This window comes from Psammomys obesus, unplaced genomic scaffold, assembly GCF_907164565.1.
Source record: "Psammomys obesus unplaced genomic scaffold, mPsaObe1.curated_primary_1811, whole genome shotgun sequence".
NCBI lineage: Eukaryota > Metazoa > Chordata > Mammalia > Rodentia > Muridae > Psammomys > Psammomys obesus.
The window spans coordinates 9962181-9980795 of NW_026590062.1; the positions used below are offsets into that span (position 1 = coordinate 9962181).

The window sequence follows — 18615 nt, forward strand, 5'->3', positions numbered from 1 at the left end:
GGCTGACAAATTAAAAGAGTCTGAAAATTACAAGAATATATGTCTTTTCTATTAGGACTGACCTGGCTACACATTTTTCAGCTATCTCTAAGTTTATAGTGAGTTCAGGACAATAATATTATCTTTCCTTCATTCTAAGAAACAAAGTAAATTTAAATGACAATATATAAATGCCATTAGGTGACAAGGTATAAGGAATTACAACAGAACTGTATATATTTTGACATTAAGGTTTGCACTTAATTAGACATTGCTTGGTAGTGCCATTATAATTTGGGTTCATAGGAGGTTTAAATCAACTTGCCTATATTTATGATGTATACCAGGATTCATGAATGAAGGCTTAATCTTGAAGACACAAATCTGTCTCAAGCATGTCTCCTAGTGAAGCATCTGAAGGTCCACATAGGTATTTATTGCAGCCATAAACTTTCTAAAGTTGTTTTAGAAGTTCTAAAACAATTTAACTTTTAAAATTGTTTGAATCGAATTAGGATTTCTAATCAGGAATTCCTAATCAGGAATTAATTCATCTAAATAGCAGTACATCTTCAATAAGATCCTGGAGGATGTTTATTCAGTTTGAGTGGGAAAATGACAATTCATACCATGCCAAAGTATAGACAGATGCAACAGTGTGCAAACAATGAGTGTCAGAAACTAGAAGTAATTTTGGGGTGCATCACAGCACAGACCTTGCAAAATACTGGATCCCCTTCCACCTGCCTAATGAGCTGCTTTAACAGAATGGCTCCTGATACCCACACGCACACACATGCACACACACCACACACGTGTACACATGAACACATACCCCCACACACGTGCATACACTACATATATGTGTACATGTGAGCATGCACATACATGTTCGACATGAAAACACAAAAGAAATTGGGATGGTGGTACACGCCAATAATCTTAGTAGTCAGGAGGTTGGGACAAGGGAATTGAGAGTTCCTGCCCAGCCTGAGCTATTTTGCAGGACCCTTTCTTAGTAAAAACACAATGAACAAAAAAGGATTTGTGGTGAGTTTCAATAACACAGTAGATACCCACATGTACAAGGCCCTGGGTTTGATCCTGGAGCACATACACATGTACATACACACACAAATGCAGTAAATTGGACCTTCAGAGATGACTCAGCAGATAAAAGCCTATACTTGCTTATGCAGATGACCTGAATTCAGTTACCAGAATCCATATTTGGCAGCTCAAAACCTCCTGTAACTCCAGCTTGAAGGGACTCAACACCCTCTTCTGGCCTCCAAGGTCACCTGCTCTCAATGTGCATGTATGTGAACAGAGACACACAGATGCAGATGTGTAATGAAAAATAATAGAAATGAATCTTTTAGCCAGGTACAGTGGTGTGCTCCCTTAACCCAGCGCTATGGAGGCAGATGAAGGTGGGTCTCTGTGAGTTTCAGGCCAGCAAGGAGTCCACAGCAAGAATTAGATAAACATATGTATTGTAAATTGTCTTTGGGTTCATTAATTTCGTTTATAAAATAGAAAATAGATACAAATAATAGCATAATATCTAAAGATTTAATATATACATATATTTGCATAAACTTGAAAACCAAAGTCAATTCTCAGAAAAGCAAGTTGGAATTTTCCTTTTCCACTACAGGTGAATGAATTGGTGCAGGTGGAAACATACCTCCGGAGTGAAGGGGTGTTGGTGAGGTACTGGTACCCCATTGATATGTTAGAAAGGCCCCCTGCAGGCTACCGAAGGACTGCCACCAATGGGCTGGTCACACTGGACAATACCAACCTTCAAATTCACAGGTAAAATTGAGCCTTTATTTCTTTTGGGGAATAGAGATCTACTTACTGTTTTTTTTCCATGTGTCCCAGTTATGCTTGACTAGAGGCTTTTTCTTTCAGAACTAAGAGTTAGGAAGAGGGAAGGCAGTTTCACAGTTGCAGGGGTCAGGAACTAAAAAAAAAAAGGTCTAAGAAGCACATGGCCTAGGCCACATGTATTCTGCTCTATGCTGCTGGAGCCAACTAGAGAGATAAAGACATGGGGAGGAAAGAATCAGGAGGGAACAGAGTTCATCCATGTCTCTCTCCTGGTGACCAAGTGTACACTGGCTATGTCTGGTGCAGTGCAGGATTCTGGAAATGACAGGGCTACTGTGGAGACATTCCTGCCCTCTACATGCAAAAATCTAATGTGGTGATCAGTTACCGTTCTTTGCCATGCACTGTTAAATAATGCCTTATGATTCAAGAGGCAGAAGCAGGAGAATCTTTATGAATTAGAGTCTAGTCTGGTCTGCATAATGAATTCCAGGCCAGCCAAGGATTATGTTTATTAAAAATAAACATAAATTAAAAATTCCCCCATGACTCATTTCTTCCCTCATAGAAATCCCTGCTGCAGTTGAGAGGAAGGCAGAGCAACAAGTTCTCTTTTAAGCGTCTACAGACCAGGTTCACGATGATTGTCCTTAGCATCACAGGGCCTCCTCAAACAGACACATGCACTGTGTCCCTGTGCTTCAAGGATCACCTGATTTTGACACACCCAGACACAATCAACAAAAACAAAAGCCAATTTCTCTCCAGGGTGTCAATGTGGAACTGAGCTGAGTATGTCCTCTAACTCCTCCCCTTTTTTAAGGACTATATAGTCCCAGCTGGCATCAAACTCATGTAGCCATTGCTCTTGTCTCTGCTTCCCAAGTGATTGGACTATAAGCAGTGAGCCACCATGCCCAGCTTGGCTCTGTTTGGCAGCTCCAGGCTCCCACTTTTGTGCTGTTCCACTGGATATTAGATCATTCCATGGGGTTGTCTGAAGCTCAGTTAATGACCAGATCAAATAGGCCACAGACAGATGTAGTGGCACACACCTTTAATCCCACACTTAGGAGGCAGAGGCAGGTGAATCTCTTGAGTTCCAGGCCAGCCTGGTCTACAGAGTGAGTTCCAGGACAGCCAGGGCTACAGAGTGAGACCCTCTCTCAAAAACAAAAACAAACAAAAAAACACAACCATAAAAAACAGCAGGCCACAGTTGGTGGCCTTAAGACACTTAAGACAACAGGGCAGGAAGAATGGCATACTGCATTGCACTGGAACTCAGTTATCCACAAAGGTCAGTGCCAAGGGACAACTCAGGTGTATGTGTATGCTGACTACGCAGCCCATAGCATTAATCAGTGTGGGTGCCTTTGAGACCACTTTGCGCAGAGCTCCGGGCCAGATGTCCAGATGCCAGTGTGGTTCCTCTCCATCACCTGCAGTGCCTCTCAAGATGATAAGCTGCTGTTGGGCTTGCAGAAGAACTGAAAGGAGGACTGGACCAAGGCTGTTTTGATGAGGCTGAGGAAAGGGTTTGGATGACCCAAATGAGGCATGTGAGGTGGAATTAGATTTCAACAGAGTTCCTTCTTTGGACCTCTCAATCTGGAGGGTCAACACAAGCCACCTCTTTTCCTGAGTCTCATCTCACCCCTCACATCCTTCTAGACCAGTTGTTCCCAACCTGGGGGTCACAACCCCTGTTGGGGGAACAACTCTTTCACGGTTGTCACATATTCCATATCCTGCATACCAGATATTTACATTTCAGTTCATAACAGAAACAAAATTGCAGTTATGAAATAACAATGAAAATAATTTCATGGTTGGGGTCATCACAACAGGAGGAACTGTGTTAAAAGGTTGTAGTGTTCAGAAGGTTGAGAACCACTGCTGTAGACTGTACCAATAGGCTTCCTGCCTATGCTCTCTGCAGAGGCAGCTGATGCAGATACACTCAGAGGACGGTGTGAGTCAGCGTTTGCTCCTCTAATCAGATGTTACTGTGGCTTCTCACATGGAAGGCTTCAGACCATACATACTCATAGCACACTGTGAGCCTCTCCGGTGTCTTCCCTCCTTGGGCCATGCTGGTCTTTTTGTTCTCTGCCTCAGGGATATGTATGGTCATCTTACTCTGATTATGCTGATCTATGTTATCCCTTTGTCCTACCTTGTAGCAGTCAGTCGTGTAGACTTATCAATAACTATATGGCCTTTATAAACACGGTTGCTATGAATTTATGTTTACAAGTTTTTGTGTAAACACACATTTTCATTTTATTTTCTGGGATGTTTTTTAAGTTGGGGAGAAAAAAAAGAGAGAGAACTATTGTGGCTGTTATTTATTTAAAACTCAAGTGAGTTACTTGAAACACAGAACATAGAGCCAGAAGAAAAGCCTCTGCTAATAGTATCATCCATCATCACCTTTATCCCCACTCCATCCACAAGAACTCTGCTCAGGTGTGATGGCCAGACCATCAAGACACTCAGCATGTGTCATTTTTTTTTTTTTTTTCCTCAGAGAGCTCCTGCGGTGTGAGGCTGCACTGGCCCGGCTGTACTGTCGCATGGCCCTGCTCAACATCTTCGCCCCTAAGCTACCTCACTTATTCACTCGTCTCTTCCACATCCCCGCCATCCGAGACATTACATTAGAGCACCTGCAGCTCCTGTCCAATCAGCTCCTTGCTCCTCCCCTCCCAGGTAAGACTTGGCCAGAGGAAAAGAGCCCCAAATTGAGCCAAGAAACACAGACTGCCTAGCACACTGTCTCCAAGGAGTGTCAGGGAGGCCTGTGGTAGCCATGCAGTCTGCTCTTCAGCACCTACAGTGTACTCTCACCTAGTCATTTACTCTACTTCGTTCTCGCTGAGCATGGGACTGCTGTCAAAGTGTTCTGCTTGACCTGGAGAGACAGAAAGAGGTTCCCATGGCAGGACCTGCTTTATAGCTACTCATGTGAGTCAGCTCAGCCTGGGATACTTTCTGTGCCAATTTGGACAGGGCTAAGTGAAGGAAGTATTCTTGGGTCCCCCCAAGACTGAGGGCTCCTCTGTCTGCCTCTGGTCCCTCGACTTTCGTTATACTCAGAGCACCTAAGGTAGGGGGCACGGGCACCCTCTCAGAACTTGTTGCAAGCAGCACTGTGAGCCCATGGCATCTTGGGCAGCCACAGGATCCCAGTCCACATATGCAGACAACCTCCCCACTAGCAGACAGCACTGGCATCCACCAGCTTACTTAGAGAAACATCCCTGCAAGAGGAGCTTTACCATGAAGTCTGAGTAATCACATTCACCTCAGCAAACCTCAGAAGAGCCAAGGCTGCCCAGAGCAGCAGGGTAAGCTACCCCACATTGGTTTCTAAAGTTAACAGAGGAGATGGCTATCAGTGAAGTGCTGGCTATAAAAGCATGAGGAACCTAATTCAGGTCACCAGCACCCACGTGAAAAGCTGGGCACAGTGGTGTGCATCTGCAAAATCAGTATTAGGAGATGGACACAAGAGGCTCCCTGGGGTTCACTGACCAGTCAGTGAGCTACATCTTCAGGGAGAGACCCTGTTTCAAATACAGTGAAGAGCTACTGAGGAAGATACCCAACACCAACCTTTGGCTTTCACAGACATGCCCATGCATGTTCATATATGACTGTGTGCATACATGTACACAGAACAAGAGAGAGCCGGGCTTCCACTGAAGGTGTTACTTGAGGCACTATGTCACTGCCAGAGAGAAAGCACAGGTTTCAAGGTCACAAGCTCTTGACTCCCTTACACTTCCCTGATGCCCAGGATTTTCCATCTGCTGTTTCCCATCCTCACCGTCCTTTCTGGTGGGTAATTCCTGTCTGTTTCTCAGGTTCTCCCAGGCACTAGCCGAGGCAGTTCTGTCAACGTCCCTTTCTTCTCCTACCCACAGATGGCACCATCAGCTCCAGCTCCATCCTCCTGGCACAGTCTCTGCAGCACTGCATCCACTCGCAGAGCTGCTCTGCCACTGACCTCTTCTACCAGGGAAGCTCTCAGACTCTGAGGGAGTGGCTCAATGTAGCCATCACCCGCACCCTGCACCAAGGCGAAGACAGCCTGCTGGAGCTGACGAAGCAGATCTGTGCCTTCCTGCAGGTACAGGCTTGAGCTCGTGGCCACACCTGTGGACACCACTGAATTCGTTGGCTTGCTTGCTGAGTAGTGCTCTCCCCATAGCCACCCTGGGTAGCCGGGCCGTAGGAGCTCTTCTGCCTTGGGCAGCCTTCTCCCCCAGAGGCTGCCAGCCTCCTGCATCTATTTCAGCATGTGTCCTGGGTAAGATGGGAAGATAAAATGTACTCCCTTTGTCTAGCCACACTTGCTTATTACATGTGTCCTTTCAGACAGCACCCGAGAGGTTCCCCTCTGAAGAGTTCCCAATTTCTGAGTCCAAAGTCAACATGGACGTGAATTTCCCTGGAGCGGCTTTTGTTGTTGTGTCTTGCAAAGAAAGTCAGTCTGGATTCCGCAAAGAGTAAGTTGTTCTTTGTCCAGAAGATGGTGCTGGGGAGAGAAAAGCTCAGTGGATTCATTCCAGCAGCACTGCCCCAAGAATGTGTCTCCAGTTATCCTTGCCCTCAGTTACATAGTGTCTTTAAAGCTAACTTGCAGTTCTTCCTGTATCTCCTTCTGTGGAGACCTAGGCTTTATAGAGAACAACCTTCTAAAGGTGATGGAGATGACTTATGCCCAGTGCATGGCCTGGTCAAGTCTGTCTTAACCCCCACTTCCTCTCAGCTCCTCTCTGTATAAGGCGCCATGGGCACGTGTGCTTGTCTATGGGCTTGGCCACAAAGTGAAGCGCACCGGCCAGCTGAACCTCATCGAAGCTGCCTGCTACCCTCGAGACGCCTCCCCAGCGAACACTGGGCTTGCTCCTCCACCCACGGCTGACCAGTACCCTTCCGTCGTTCTCTCCACAGACAAAGTCCACATCAAACTAGGTGAGTCTTTTTCAGCTCGCATCGTGCAGATGGCAGGCAGCCATGCTCTGCTAGCCTGTCTTTGGGGGCTGCCAGTTCCTACAGCTATGAGTGAAGAAGAAAACTGCTTGAAACTGTGTTTGAGACAGCAGATTAGAGGCCTGGCAGAGGCCGCCTGAGCACAGAGGGCTCACCACCCTCCTCAAGCAAGTGGGAGCCGCCTACACAGGGCAGCCGTCTCGCCCCTGCGGCTGTTGCAGGCTCCAGCAGTCCTAGTTGCTGAATGTCCCTGGAGCTTTTCTTGTAAATCCTCTGGTGTCCGGTGTGGCCTGTGAGCACCTGCTGCTCTTATCTCTGGCATCCTATGTGCCCAAGGGCTTGGCCGTCTTGATGAAGCCATCACTGCCTGTCCTTGTCAGAGGCAGATAAAAGGAATGAAATCTTAATCTCAGACCTCCACTCTTCCTCGATATATTTAACCAGAAAAGAGCTGCATGTGTCTTCCCAAGACATACGATCTTGTCACCGCTTCACAGTCTCTTCTTTCTGTTTTCTTTTTCTCCTCCTCTCACCCCCCGCCATATCCTTAGCTATCCTGGAATTTACTGTGTAGACCACGCCAGTGTCAAACTCAGAGATCTGCCTGCCTCTGCTTCTGAGTGTTGGCATTAAAGGTGTATGCCACCACTGCCCCATAGTTCTGGGTTTTGAGACACTTGTTATCTTTTCTCTTTCTTACTTATTACTTCTTTTTTCCATATAACATACACTAGCTTCAAATGCAAAATCTTCCTGCCTCAGCCTTGCAAGTACTAGGGTGACAGATATAAGCCACCGAATCTGATCTGCCTATTAGCACTTCACTAGACAGTTCCCATTGCTGCTCATTTGTTCCATTGCCACAGCAACAGGTACAGTCCAGGTTTGCTTCTGATTGTCAGACCTGCAGATGAGACCTGTCTGAAGACACTGGTCAGCAGGTGCTTTCTCAAATGTACTTGGGTCAGATGCTGCCAATCACACATGTTTTCTTTGGGCCCTTCCTTTAGGAGTGTCCCCACCTCCTGGAGCTGTACTGGTCTTACACTCTCTGCCCCTGGAGTTTCCTCTGGCAATGGCCTTTGCTGAGCAGCTGCTGTCCTGGAAATCAGAGGACGGTGAAGGAAAGTCAGAGGATGAGCCTGATGCCATTCCTACCTCCGTCCTCCTGCACGTGGTGGAACTTCTGGGTGAGGTTGCTATTTCTTGGAACAAGTGTAGAGGGGTGATGGGTGGTGGGCTACAGGTAGTCCTGGTAGCTGCGGCCTGTCTCAGAGCACTGCTTCTGAAAGTGGGCTTGGGAATAGATGTTACATACAGTCCTGACTCCAAGTCTGTGGTCTGCCAGGAATCACTGTTGTGATGCATGGCAGCAGCCACCCATGAAGCTAAGAATAACATTGTCAAGCTTTAAAGTGTTACATGTTTGCCTGGCATGGAGGGAGAGGAAGGTAGATCTCTGTGAGTTTGAGGTCATCCTGGTCCTCATCGTGAATTCTGGGCCATTCAGGACTACACAGTGAGACCCTGTCTAAAAATAACAATACCAAGATGTCAATGATTGCCTCATATGCTGTTTGTTGTAACTTTGATGGTGAAAGGTGGCATGGACTTTAGTGGTGCTACCAAATGGAACATTACAGCCACAGAGCTCCTGATAGACTTGAAGCATACAACACTCACAAATGGTCAACTTAGAGGTCAAATGTTTTAAACACAGGCAAACTTACCTCCAAAGTGTGTGAAGTAAACAACTTTAATTCACATTTGCCTGTTCATGGTTTGGGAGTGAATCATACTGATGGATGCTCAAATTAATCAGGACATAAGGTAGGGGCTGATGGCTTAGAAGTACAGATAAGTATATGCTAAAGCCAATCTAGCATCTTGGTAATGTTGTAGTCAGGGTGATGGGCAGAAAGGAATGATGCCCTGCTGAAAAGTAAAACAGACCAGTTAGCAAGCCCAGATGTCTCAGGGCCACATGTCATTAAAACGATAGCCAGAGGGAAGAGAGGGGGTGTTGACATACAGGCAGTGACAGAACCCTGACTGTTCACCGTCAAAGTAGGTCTTACCAGAGTTAGGCAATTTTGTCATTTTGCTTTGTCTTTTTTTTTTTTTTTTAATGTAGACTGTGTCTCGCTTTGTAGCCCTGTCTGCCCTGTGAAAACCAGTTGGCCTCAAACTGTGATTAAGGGCATAAGCTACCATGCCTGGCTGGAATTTAAAAAAAAAAAAAAACTAAACTAAACTAAAAAAGTACATTTTTTTGTGATCCTTCCAATTTTTAGACACTGGCATCTAGGTCAAATTTGTAGCACATTTCTGACACCCTGGGATGTGCTTTTTGAAGGAACAGATGTCTGTGCTGCCATAAAGAGGTTTACTGAAGAATTCTCTTTGAGGCTGTCTGTCCTCTGACTCAAGTGTCCTATGGTGAAGGAAAGACGTGGCAGGAATGACATAAGCCTTGAGCCTAGTGCTTTGACCTTTGGCATTTGGAAAGCTCCACAGGAACCCGTAACTTGTTTTTAGTAAGAGTTTGCCAGCAGCCTCTGCCTGAGAGAGCAGGAAGCTCAAGATTGCTGCCCTCCCTGCAAGGCTCTACACCTGAGCAGTAGCAGCCTTGGGAACCCCAAGGAGTTCTACCCAGTATCAGCCCAATCTGGACAGAACCAGCTGCAACCTGCTTCCTTGTAGCTATGGAACCAGCTGTCTCCCTGGGAAGTGGGCCAAAAATTGTTCACTATCCTCATAGCTGTTCACATACTTCAGCTTTCATTGTCTAGCTCCAGGCAATAGGAATAGGAGCATTTGGGAGCCTGAGATACAGCAAAGTTGGCATAGTGCCTGCCTGGCATGCACAAAGTCCTGAGTTCAATCCTAACTCTGCATAAATCACGTGTATGTCTTATTTGGAGAGATACTGGGACATCTTTTTGTTGGTGCTTTTTTTTTTTAACATTAGTGTCTACAGTTTCAAACATATATAAGTTTCTTAAATCATACTCCACCTCCTTATTATCATCTCTTGTTCTTTTCCTTTCCCATAAATCCTTTCTTCCCATCAAGTAAGATTTTCTTTAAGCCAAGTTCCCATGTAGCCCAGGCTAGCCTGGAACTCATGATATAGACAAGGATGATCTCAAACTCCTGCCTCTACCCCTCAGGAGGTAGAGGTTCTTGCATTACGTGTATGGAGTGCCATGTATGCCTTGTTTTGGACAAAATCCAAGACTATGCATGGTGGGCAGTCACTCTTCTGTGTAAGATACAGCTCCTACATGGAACATCTTTTTTAATATGTTTTTCCTCAAAGATAGCCATTGTCATACTCCCTTCATGGCCTCTCTCTTGTACCCATGAACTGCAACTGGATAATGTAAGACTCTTATTAAGTCAGTTTCTTTGTTTGCTCAGTTGGCTGCTTCTTCTCCTCTTCCTCCTCTTCCTTTTTTTTTTCTTCCTCCTCCTCCTCCTCCTCATCTTCTTTCCTTCTTCCTTTCTTTCTTTTTTCTTTTTCTTCCTCCTCCTCCTCTTCTTTTTTATGGTTTATTCTTTTTGTTTATTTTATTTTTTTGAGACTGAATCTTTTTTAGCCAGGCTGGTCTTGAACTTGCCATGTAGCCGGAGATGACTTTGAATCCGTTTCTTCTCCCTCTACCTTCAGAATGCTAGAATTATATGTATGCACAACCACACTTGATTCTTTTCTTGGTGTATATGCATATGTGTGTGTGTGTGTGTTTGTGTGTGCATGCCTGCCCCCATGCATGCATATTAAAACAATCTCTTTACTAAATCTAGAGCTCACTGACTTGGCTAGGCTAGCTGGCTACCCAACAGCTCTGGGAAGCCACCTGTCTGCCACCCCCGAGCTGAAGTTGCACTGTACCCAGCTTATATATGGGTATGAGAATCAGACTCAGGTCTTCGTGCTTGTACAGCAAGCACTTTACCATCTGACCTGCCTTCTCAGCTCTTCTTTTTCTAAACTTAATTTTTAAGGCAGTTTTACCTCCCTGTTGTAAGTGAAAAATTAGTATACCTTGCCATAACTATGAAATGTGAGTATAAGAGAAGCTGGGCATGGTGGTGCCTGCCTTTTTCTCAGTACCAGGTGATCTCTGTGAGTTCAAGACCATTCTGGTCTATAAAGAAAATCCAGGACACCCAAGGCTGCACACAGAGAAACCCTGTCTTGAAAAACAAACAAACAAACAAAAAGAGAACTACAAGGAAAATAAATACTCTTACAAAATTTTAACTAAATGATGTAGCCCATCAAAGGCTGTTATGGTAAAGATAAATATGTGAGGGTTGGGGCAGCCCAACAGTTAAGAGCATAGGCTGCTTTTCAGGGGACCTGGGTTCAGCTTCCTGCACCTATGTGTAGGAGCTTACAGCCACCCGTAGCTGTAGCTCCATGAAATCTGAAGTCATCTTCTGGCCTTTGTGGGTAACTGTACACATGTGGCAGGCAGACAGGCACATAGTCATGACACATACAGGTAAATAAACACCATGAGCTGGAGAGGTGACTCAGCAGTTAAGGGCACTTGTTTCTCTTTCAGAGGACCTGCATTCAGGTCCCTACACCAACATCAAATGGTTCACGACCTCATGGATACCTGCACACATATGGCACACATAAATTGATGCAGGGCACACATACACATAAGTTAAAAATTAATGCATTTTATTTTGAAAAATAAATGGAAACCAATCTGGGTTGTTTTTTTTTGTTTGTTTGTTTGTTTGTTTGTTTTTTAATATATACAATGTTCTGTCTTTTCTGGAGGCCAGCAGAGGGCACCAGATCTTGATGGTTGTGAGCCACCATGAAGTTGCTGGAAATTGAACTCAGGACCTCTAGAAGAGCAACCAGTGCTCTTAACCTCTGAGCCATTTCTCCAACCCCCTCCAATCTGTTTTTGGTTTTGTTTTTTTGAAACAGGGTTTCTCTGTGTAGCCTTGGCTGTCCTGGACTTGCTTTATCAAGATCAGGCTGGCCTCAAACTCACAGAGATCCCCCTGCCTCTACCTCCCCAAAATTACAGGCATGTGCCACCTATGGAAACCAATCTTTAAAAAAAGATAATCTCGGGACTGGAGAGATGGCTTAGCGGTTAAGAGCATTGGCTGCTCTTTCAGAGGTCCTGAGTTCAATTGTCAGCCATGACATGGTGGCTCACAACCATCTATAATGGGATCCGATGTTCTCCTCTGTCATGCAGGCATACACGCAAATAGAATGCTCATATAAATTTATAAATCTTAAAAAAAAAATACAAAACAGATTATCTCAGCCAGCTGTGGTGGTACATGTCTGTAATCCCAGCACTCAGGGAGGCAGAGCCAGGTGGATCGCTTTGAGTACCTGGCTACACAGAGAAACCCTGTCTCAAAAAAACCCAAACAAACAAAAAGATTATCTCAAAGTCCTTTTTTCCTCCCTCCTTTCCCCTACCTCAGTTCCCTCTGTTCATTCCTTCCTTTTTTTTCTGTCTTTGGCAGAGCTATATCCCAGCCCACAGTAAGGCTCTCTTGTTGACTAAGTCAGAGCAACTTTCAGTCATTGTTCAGGGTATGTTTTGGAATTGAGGTCAGTCATTCATTCTTACTGGTAGGCATCCTGCATCTTGGAATGGATTCTAATGACTTGTCACCATCCCTCTGCAGAGCAGTGATGTCTGGCCTGAGCTCCAAAAGCAGGCGGCAGGGCATACTGTCCCAGGCATGGGCTAAAGCCCATGGCCACCTGGCCATCTGTCAGTGGAGGTCCGTCTGTAAGTTCCATCACAGCTCAGAGCTGTTCCTGGGAATTAGAATCAGTGCTTACATGCATACTCTGTTTTCTGTCTGTCTCAGGAAACTTCCTATGGACCACAGACATGGCAGCCTGTGTGAAGGAGTTGGTCTTCCACCTCTTGGCTGAGCTCTTGCGTACTGTACACACTCTGGAGCAGCGGAAGCACCCAGCTGGCCTGTCCTCCTCTATCGCCATCCAGCTCAACCCCTGCCTGGCCATGCTGATGGCCTTACAGTCAGAGCTACATAAGCTGTATGACGAGGAGACTCAGAGCTGGGTCTCAGGCAGTGCCTGCGGGGGCTCTGGAGCAGTAGCTGTGGGCGACCAGGGCAGGTTTTCCACCTACTTCCACGCTCTCATGGAGGGTTGCCTGGCAGTTGCCGAAGTAACTCTGCCTACCAATATCAGTGTCACAGCTAGCGGAGTGACCTCAACAACCACTCCAAACCTAAGCGACTCGTCCTCCTCCTCCTCCTCCTCCCCAGGACAGACACCACAGAGCCCTAGCCTCCTGTCCAAGAGAAAGAAAGTCAAGATGAAGCGGGAGAAGGCCTCCTCCTCCAGTAAGCGTCAGTCCTCCCGAGCCACCGATGGAGACTCTACCATGCTCAGCATTGCAGGGAGTAAGCCTGAGGACATGCTGTGGTTCCACCGTGCCCTCACCTTGCTCATCATACTTCGCCACCTCACTAGAAAGGACCCACAGGGCCTGGGTGTGACAAGTGATGCCATTGCTGATGCCTGCCAGGCCCTCGTAGGCCCTACTGCCCACAGCCGCCTGCTGGTGATTTCTGGCATTCCTACCCACCTAGATGAGGCTGTTGTCAGAGGGGCTATCCGCAAGGCCTGCAATGCCCATGGTGGTGTCTTCAAAGATGAGATCTACATCCCACTGCAGGAGGAGGACCCCAAGAAACCAAAAGACAAGGCCGAGGGCAGTGACAGCAAGGTGGAGTCTGAGAAGTTGCTGGGGTTCCCCAGTGTGGACAGCTTGGAGGGGAGCACATCAAGCAGCCTGGCCCCTGCCATGAGCATTAGTGCCTCAGCTTCCACCAGCCAGGCCTCGGTCTGCAGCTCCCAGGGTGTGTCACAGACTGCCAGTGACCTCTCAGTGGACCCGCTGCCCTCGGGCCTAGAGCTGCCTGTTCCTCCTGTCCTGTTGGAACCCCATGTCGTATCCAGCCAGGAGAGCCTGGACATTTCCTTATGCAGCACTGGCAGCCTGGGTAGCCTGGGCAGCCTAGGTGAACCTCTGGACAATGCAGAGACAGCATCTGTGTCAGACGTGGGCTCCATGTACACAGTCACTTCCCTGGACACCCAGCCCCTCACAGTGCGCCCAATCAAAGGCTTTGCAGTGGTGGAGGTAATAGCTCTCAGCCTCAAAAGCCACTCAACCCTGACCTGGCCAACATGGCTTCTCCATGTTACTTCCAAGGAGTTAGCTAGTAGTCAACATGGGATTCTGGGGAACTCCTGGGCAACTCTGAGCAGCTGTTTTTCTTGAGGTCAATTCTAAGAGGGACATCCATTCTGGTGTTATGAGTAGTCTCTTGCTGTGAGTGGGGTGAGGGTCTCTGGCGGGTGCACTCCGGGACTATGGCAGTGTTTTGAGAGGCATGGTGGCAGCGTGAGAGTCATATATACTGTACTCCAGGCATGCTGAGTATAGCTGCTGTGTGGGACCAGGTGATTGCACTTCAGATGCTGCATGTTTCTTGGGCCGCCTTGTTTAGAAACGAGGCATCTGATGACTTCCTGCACTTTTACAAGAGTTAGACTCAAAGGTAAAGCCCAGCACTGGGGTGCAGCACTTGCTTGGTGTGCACGAAGCCCTGGGCTCACGCCCCAGCACCTCTGTAAGAGTAAGTACCCTCTCCTTTGACTACATAAGGCCCAAGGGCAAGAACTTCATCAGTTTCTCTCCCAGCTGGGCCACCTTCCTGGGGACTGGCCATCCTTTAGGCTCCAGAGCTTCCCAGGTGAGCTGTTCTATAATGGCCATGTTGGCATTGAGAGGGGACTTCCCAGGAAGCAAGGTCAGCAGCACCCATGCCCAGGACATGCCCATCCAGAGCCCAACCTTTCTCTTTGTTCATACAGATAAGATCCCGAGCCAAAATTGAGAAAATCCGTGCAAGTTTATTTAACAATAATGATTTGATTGGTTTGTCAAGTCTGGATGGGGAAGATGAGTTGATGGAAATGTCAACAGAGGAAATTCTGACAGTGTCTGTGGTGAATCAGAGTCTGTTTGACACCCAAGGAAGCCCAGGACTAGAAGATTACTTCAATGACAAGTCCATTAAAGGTGAGCTCTAGGCTGTGTGTGTATAGTGTTTGCAGTTTTTGTTTTTAGCTTTTAATTCCATGGTTTGTGTGTGAGTATGCATTCCCATCATGGTACCCATGTAGAGGTCAGAGGATCTTGTGGTGGTCCATCTTCTCTTTCCACCATGTGGGTCCCAGGGATCAAACTCAGGTCATAAAGCTTGGAGACAGGCACCCTTACCCAATGAGCCGTCACACTGGCCCAGATTTTGAAATACAGTTATATATATCCCAGGTTGGCCTTGAGCTCCCAATACACTTGACACTGGCCTTGAACTTCTTGGTCTTCCTGCCTCTGCTCTTCCAGCACTATGATTACTAGTGTAAGCTACCACACCCAGCTTGCTATATCTTTTTAATTTAATTTTTATTTACTTCTTTAGTAAGCAGGTTTAAAGATACAGAAATGTTTGAGCTCTATGCCGGCTGATGTGGCCGATTGTGTGGTTCTCTGTAGGACGTGAGGATCTCTCGAATTCAGCCCCAGTACACAGAGCTTTGTGTTGGAGGTGGGCCCGTATTCATCTAGAGACACTGAGAAGCCACCTTAGAAGCAGCTAAGGCAAAAGAATCACCTAACTCACCGGTTAGGACCTGCCTGTAGGACTCCATCTCAAAGGGCGAAAAAAAGGCAAGGTGGAGGGCTGGCAAGATGGTTTAGTGACCAAATGTGCCTGCCATTAAAACTGATGACCTGTGTTTGGTCCCTGGGACCTGCTTGGTGGAAGTAGAAGAAGGACTACCTCAAGTAGTTGTCTTCTGACTTCCGCATTTGTGTTGGTCCACACAAAAATTCACATGCACACACACTCTCAGAAATAAATAAGTAAATGGGTAAAATGGTTCTTTATCCTAGGCCCCAGCAAATGTAAAACAGCACTGTTGACATGAACTATTTTGTCCGTCACGGGCTTTGCCTTATACTTTGTGCTGATCAGTTGCCTTCTGCCCCAAGGGACCTGCACTATTCCTTTGAAGGGTGTATTTTCCCCTCACCTCAACTGTCCCCTTAGTAAGTGAACAGTAGTGGGTTTATTTGCAGTATGCCCAGGGATTTCCAAGACTCTCTGACTTTGAATCTGGAAGTTCTTTTAGCTCCTGATTCTATTGCAGTCAACCCTTCTATTGACTGTGGTCAAGGTTTTGTTAATGCAGATGTTGGCCTCATTTTGCCATTTGCATTTACACACACACACACAATGGTCTCATATAGTCCAGGATGGCTTCAGACTCACCATGTAGCCAACATTGATCTTGAATTCCTGGTCCTCCTGCTTCAGCTTCCCAAGTGGTAAACTTACAGGTGTGTGGCACACACCCAGCCTAGAGACCCTGCTTGTCTCTGTGCACCCTGGAAGTTTCACATGCTCTCTAACAGCACAGTGACTCATTTCCTCACTCTGTCATGCTGCAAGCCCTAACTGCCTGTATGTCCTTATTCTTCTTTGGACGGTCTAGGACGTTGGTGCTGTTTAAGATAAGCCTGGGCCGCAGAGATGGCTCAGTCAGACAATACTTGTTGCTCTTGCAGAGGACCTAGGTTTGGTTCTCAGCACCTTCGTGGCAGCTCACAACCATCCATAACTCCAGTTCCAGGGGCTCTAGTGCCTTTTTCTTAACTCCTATAACACCAGGCATTTCTTTGGCGCACAAACTTACATGTAAACAAAACAATCATGCACATAAAATAAAAATAAATAAATCTGAAAATAGAATCAAGCTGAGTGTGGTGGTGCACACCTTTAAAAAAATAAGATAATGATAATAACATGTGTTAAAGCACTGGGACATGTCGGCCCAAGAGTGCAGCAACTGATTTAAGAGTCCAGAGTGAGCGAGGAGGCCTATGGCTTCCAAGCAGCTGAGGAGAGAGGACAGCAGTCTGGTCAAGGTGATATGTTCAGAGGGAGACACCTCACTGCAAGCAAGGGCGTGCATGCGACTAAGGTGGATGCCTGTGGATGAGGACCAGTTAAGTGTTTTCACCCAACGTCACCATCTACCTATAGAAATGTGGGGCTGTGGGCAGAGACGGCTCAGTGAGGAGAGGAGCTTTCCGTGAAGGCATGGCTGCCTCAGTTCAGTCTCCTTAACCCTTCTTAATATTGACGAGAGGAAACTGGCTCTACAAAGTTGCCCTCCAACTCAACACACATGACATAGTGCATATACTTTTATCATGCATGTACACGTTCATTAGTTACTTTTCTGAATGTGTAGTGCTATCTAGGCAAGAGAATCAGAAAGCAAGACCAGCCTCAGCTACAGGAGACGTGAGAACAAAATGCACAGTTGCTGCAGGGTGTATCCTGGCATAGTATGTTTATGAGAATTATTTGGCCTTGTCCTATTTTGTAACAGGTGAGAAATTGGTGCCTGGAGCTAGAGAGGTTCTGACAGAAATATTTAAAAGCTGTGCCCACTCAGAGCAGACGCTGAGCCTGACACCAGCGAAACCCATCAGGGTCTCTGACATCTATCTTAGCAAAGAGCAGATCAACTCCCAGACCCCAGGCAATCTCCTGCACCTCTTCTTCACCAATGTCCGGCCTCCGAAGAAGGTACTGGAGGACCAGCTCACACAGGTACCACACTGTCCACATAATCTCTGTGCTGAGCCATGTGCTCCTCTTCTGGGTGGGCTTGAGAATCTCTCTCTACTTATGTACTCCACAGATCCTGAGGAAATACGGCGTGCCCAAGCCCAAGCTGGATAAAAGCAAGTACAGCAAAGCTGGGAAGGAGCAGCATCCGGTAAAGGTGGTGAGCACCAAGCGACCAGTCACCAAGCCACCTGCCAAGGACAAAGCTGTGCTCAGCAGCCTCAGGTGCACACCCAAGAAGCTTGGGAAGAGGGTGGCTGTGGGCAGCCTTCCAGGAGGTGCCCGAAAGACTCTGGCACTCCTGGAGCAGCCAGGTATGCCAGGTGTCTTTTGCTCTGCTGCTCAGGTCCCTCCAGTCCCTTTAGTCTTCAGCCTCAGCCACTGCAAGCTAACATTTTACCTCACCTGTGAGTATGGTCAAACCTGGGCTATGTGGCCTGGCAAGCAGTGAGTGCTGAGAAAACATTGGAAAGGTATATACATTCAAATAGATCATACTTTATCCATACACATAAAGCAGTCGTTTTAGAAAGCTTTCTTAGTGCATGTGGGAAAAGCTGATTAAGGTTCGGGATGGTAGCTCAGCAGCAGAGTGTACACTCGGCATATGCAAGGCCCCAAGTCCTTTGATTTATATGCATCTGTCATTCCTTAACTGTCACAAAACCCACAAAGATCACAAGCTCTAGGCCTACCTGGCCAGAGAGTGAGTTCCTAAGTTGCCTGTTTTCAAGCAAAAAGTCAGAAGAGGCCTAGGCCTAGCCAGCTATGACAGCACACACCTATAATCCTAGCACTCAGAAGGCTGAGGCAATTGGATCTCTGTGAATTTGAGGCCCGTTTGTTCTACATAGCAACCCTCAGGCCAGCCAAGTCTACATAGAAAACTGCTGTCTCAAATGATATGGCTCAGTGGTAGAACATTTGCTAAGTATGTATGAAGCTCTGGGCTTAGTTCCCAGAAGAATATACATAAATACATACATACATACATACATACATACATACATACATACATACATACATACATACATACATACATAC

General features: G+C 46.7%; 1 protein-coding gene across 1 annotated transcript in view; it reads left to right on the plus strand.

The window, feature by feature from the left end:
- Hectd4 (HECT domain E3 ubiquitin protein ligase 4) overlaps nucleotides 1-18615 on the plus strand; it is a 110756-nt gene that overhangs the window by 75336 nt on the left and 16805 nt on the right. Inside the window, exons 50-59 of the mRNA XM_055606012.1 lie at nucleotides 1640-1800; nucleotides 4352-4533; nucleotides 5751-5956; nucleotides 6205-6335; nucleotides 6599-6804; nucleotides 7833-8012; nucleotides 12697-14003; nucleotides 14741-14948; nucleotides 17330-17553; nucleotides 17645-17796. Coding sequence (XP_055461987.1) covers nucleotides 1640-1800; nucleotides 4352-4533; nucleotides 5751-5956; nucleotides 6205-6335; nucleotides 6599-6804; nucleotides 7833-8012; nucleotides 12697-14003; nucleotides 14741-14948; nucleotides 17330-17553; nucleotides 17645-17796 — 2957 coding nt within the window. The remainder of the gene's footprint in view (nucleotides 1-1639; nucleotides 1801-4351; nucleotides 4534-5750; nucleotides 5957-6204; nucleotides 6336-6598; nucleotides 6805-7832; nucleotides 8013-12696; nucleotides 14004-14740; nucleotides 14949-17329; nucleotides 17554-17644; nucleotides 17797-18615) is intronic.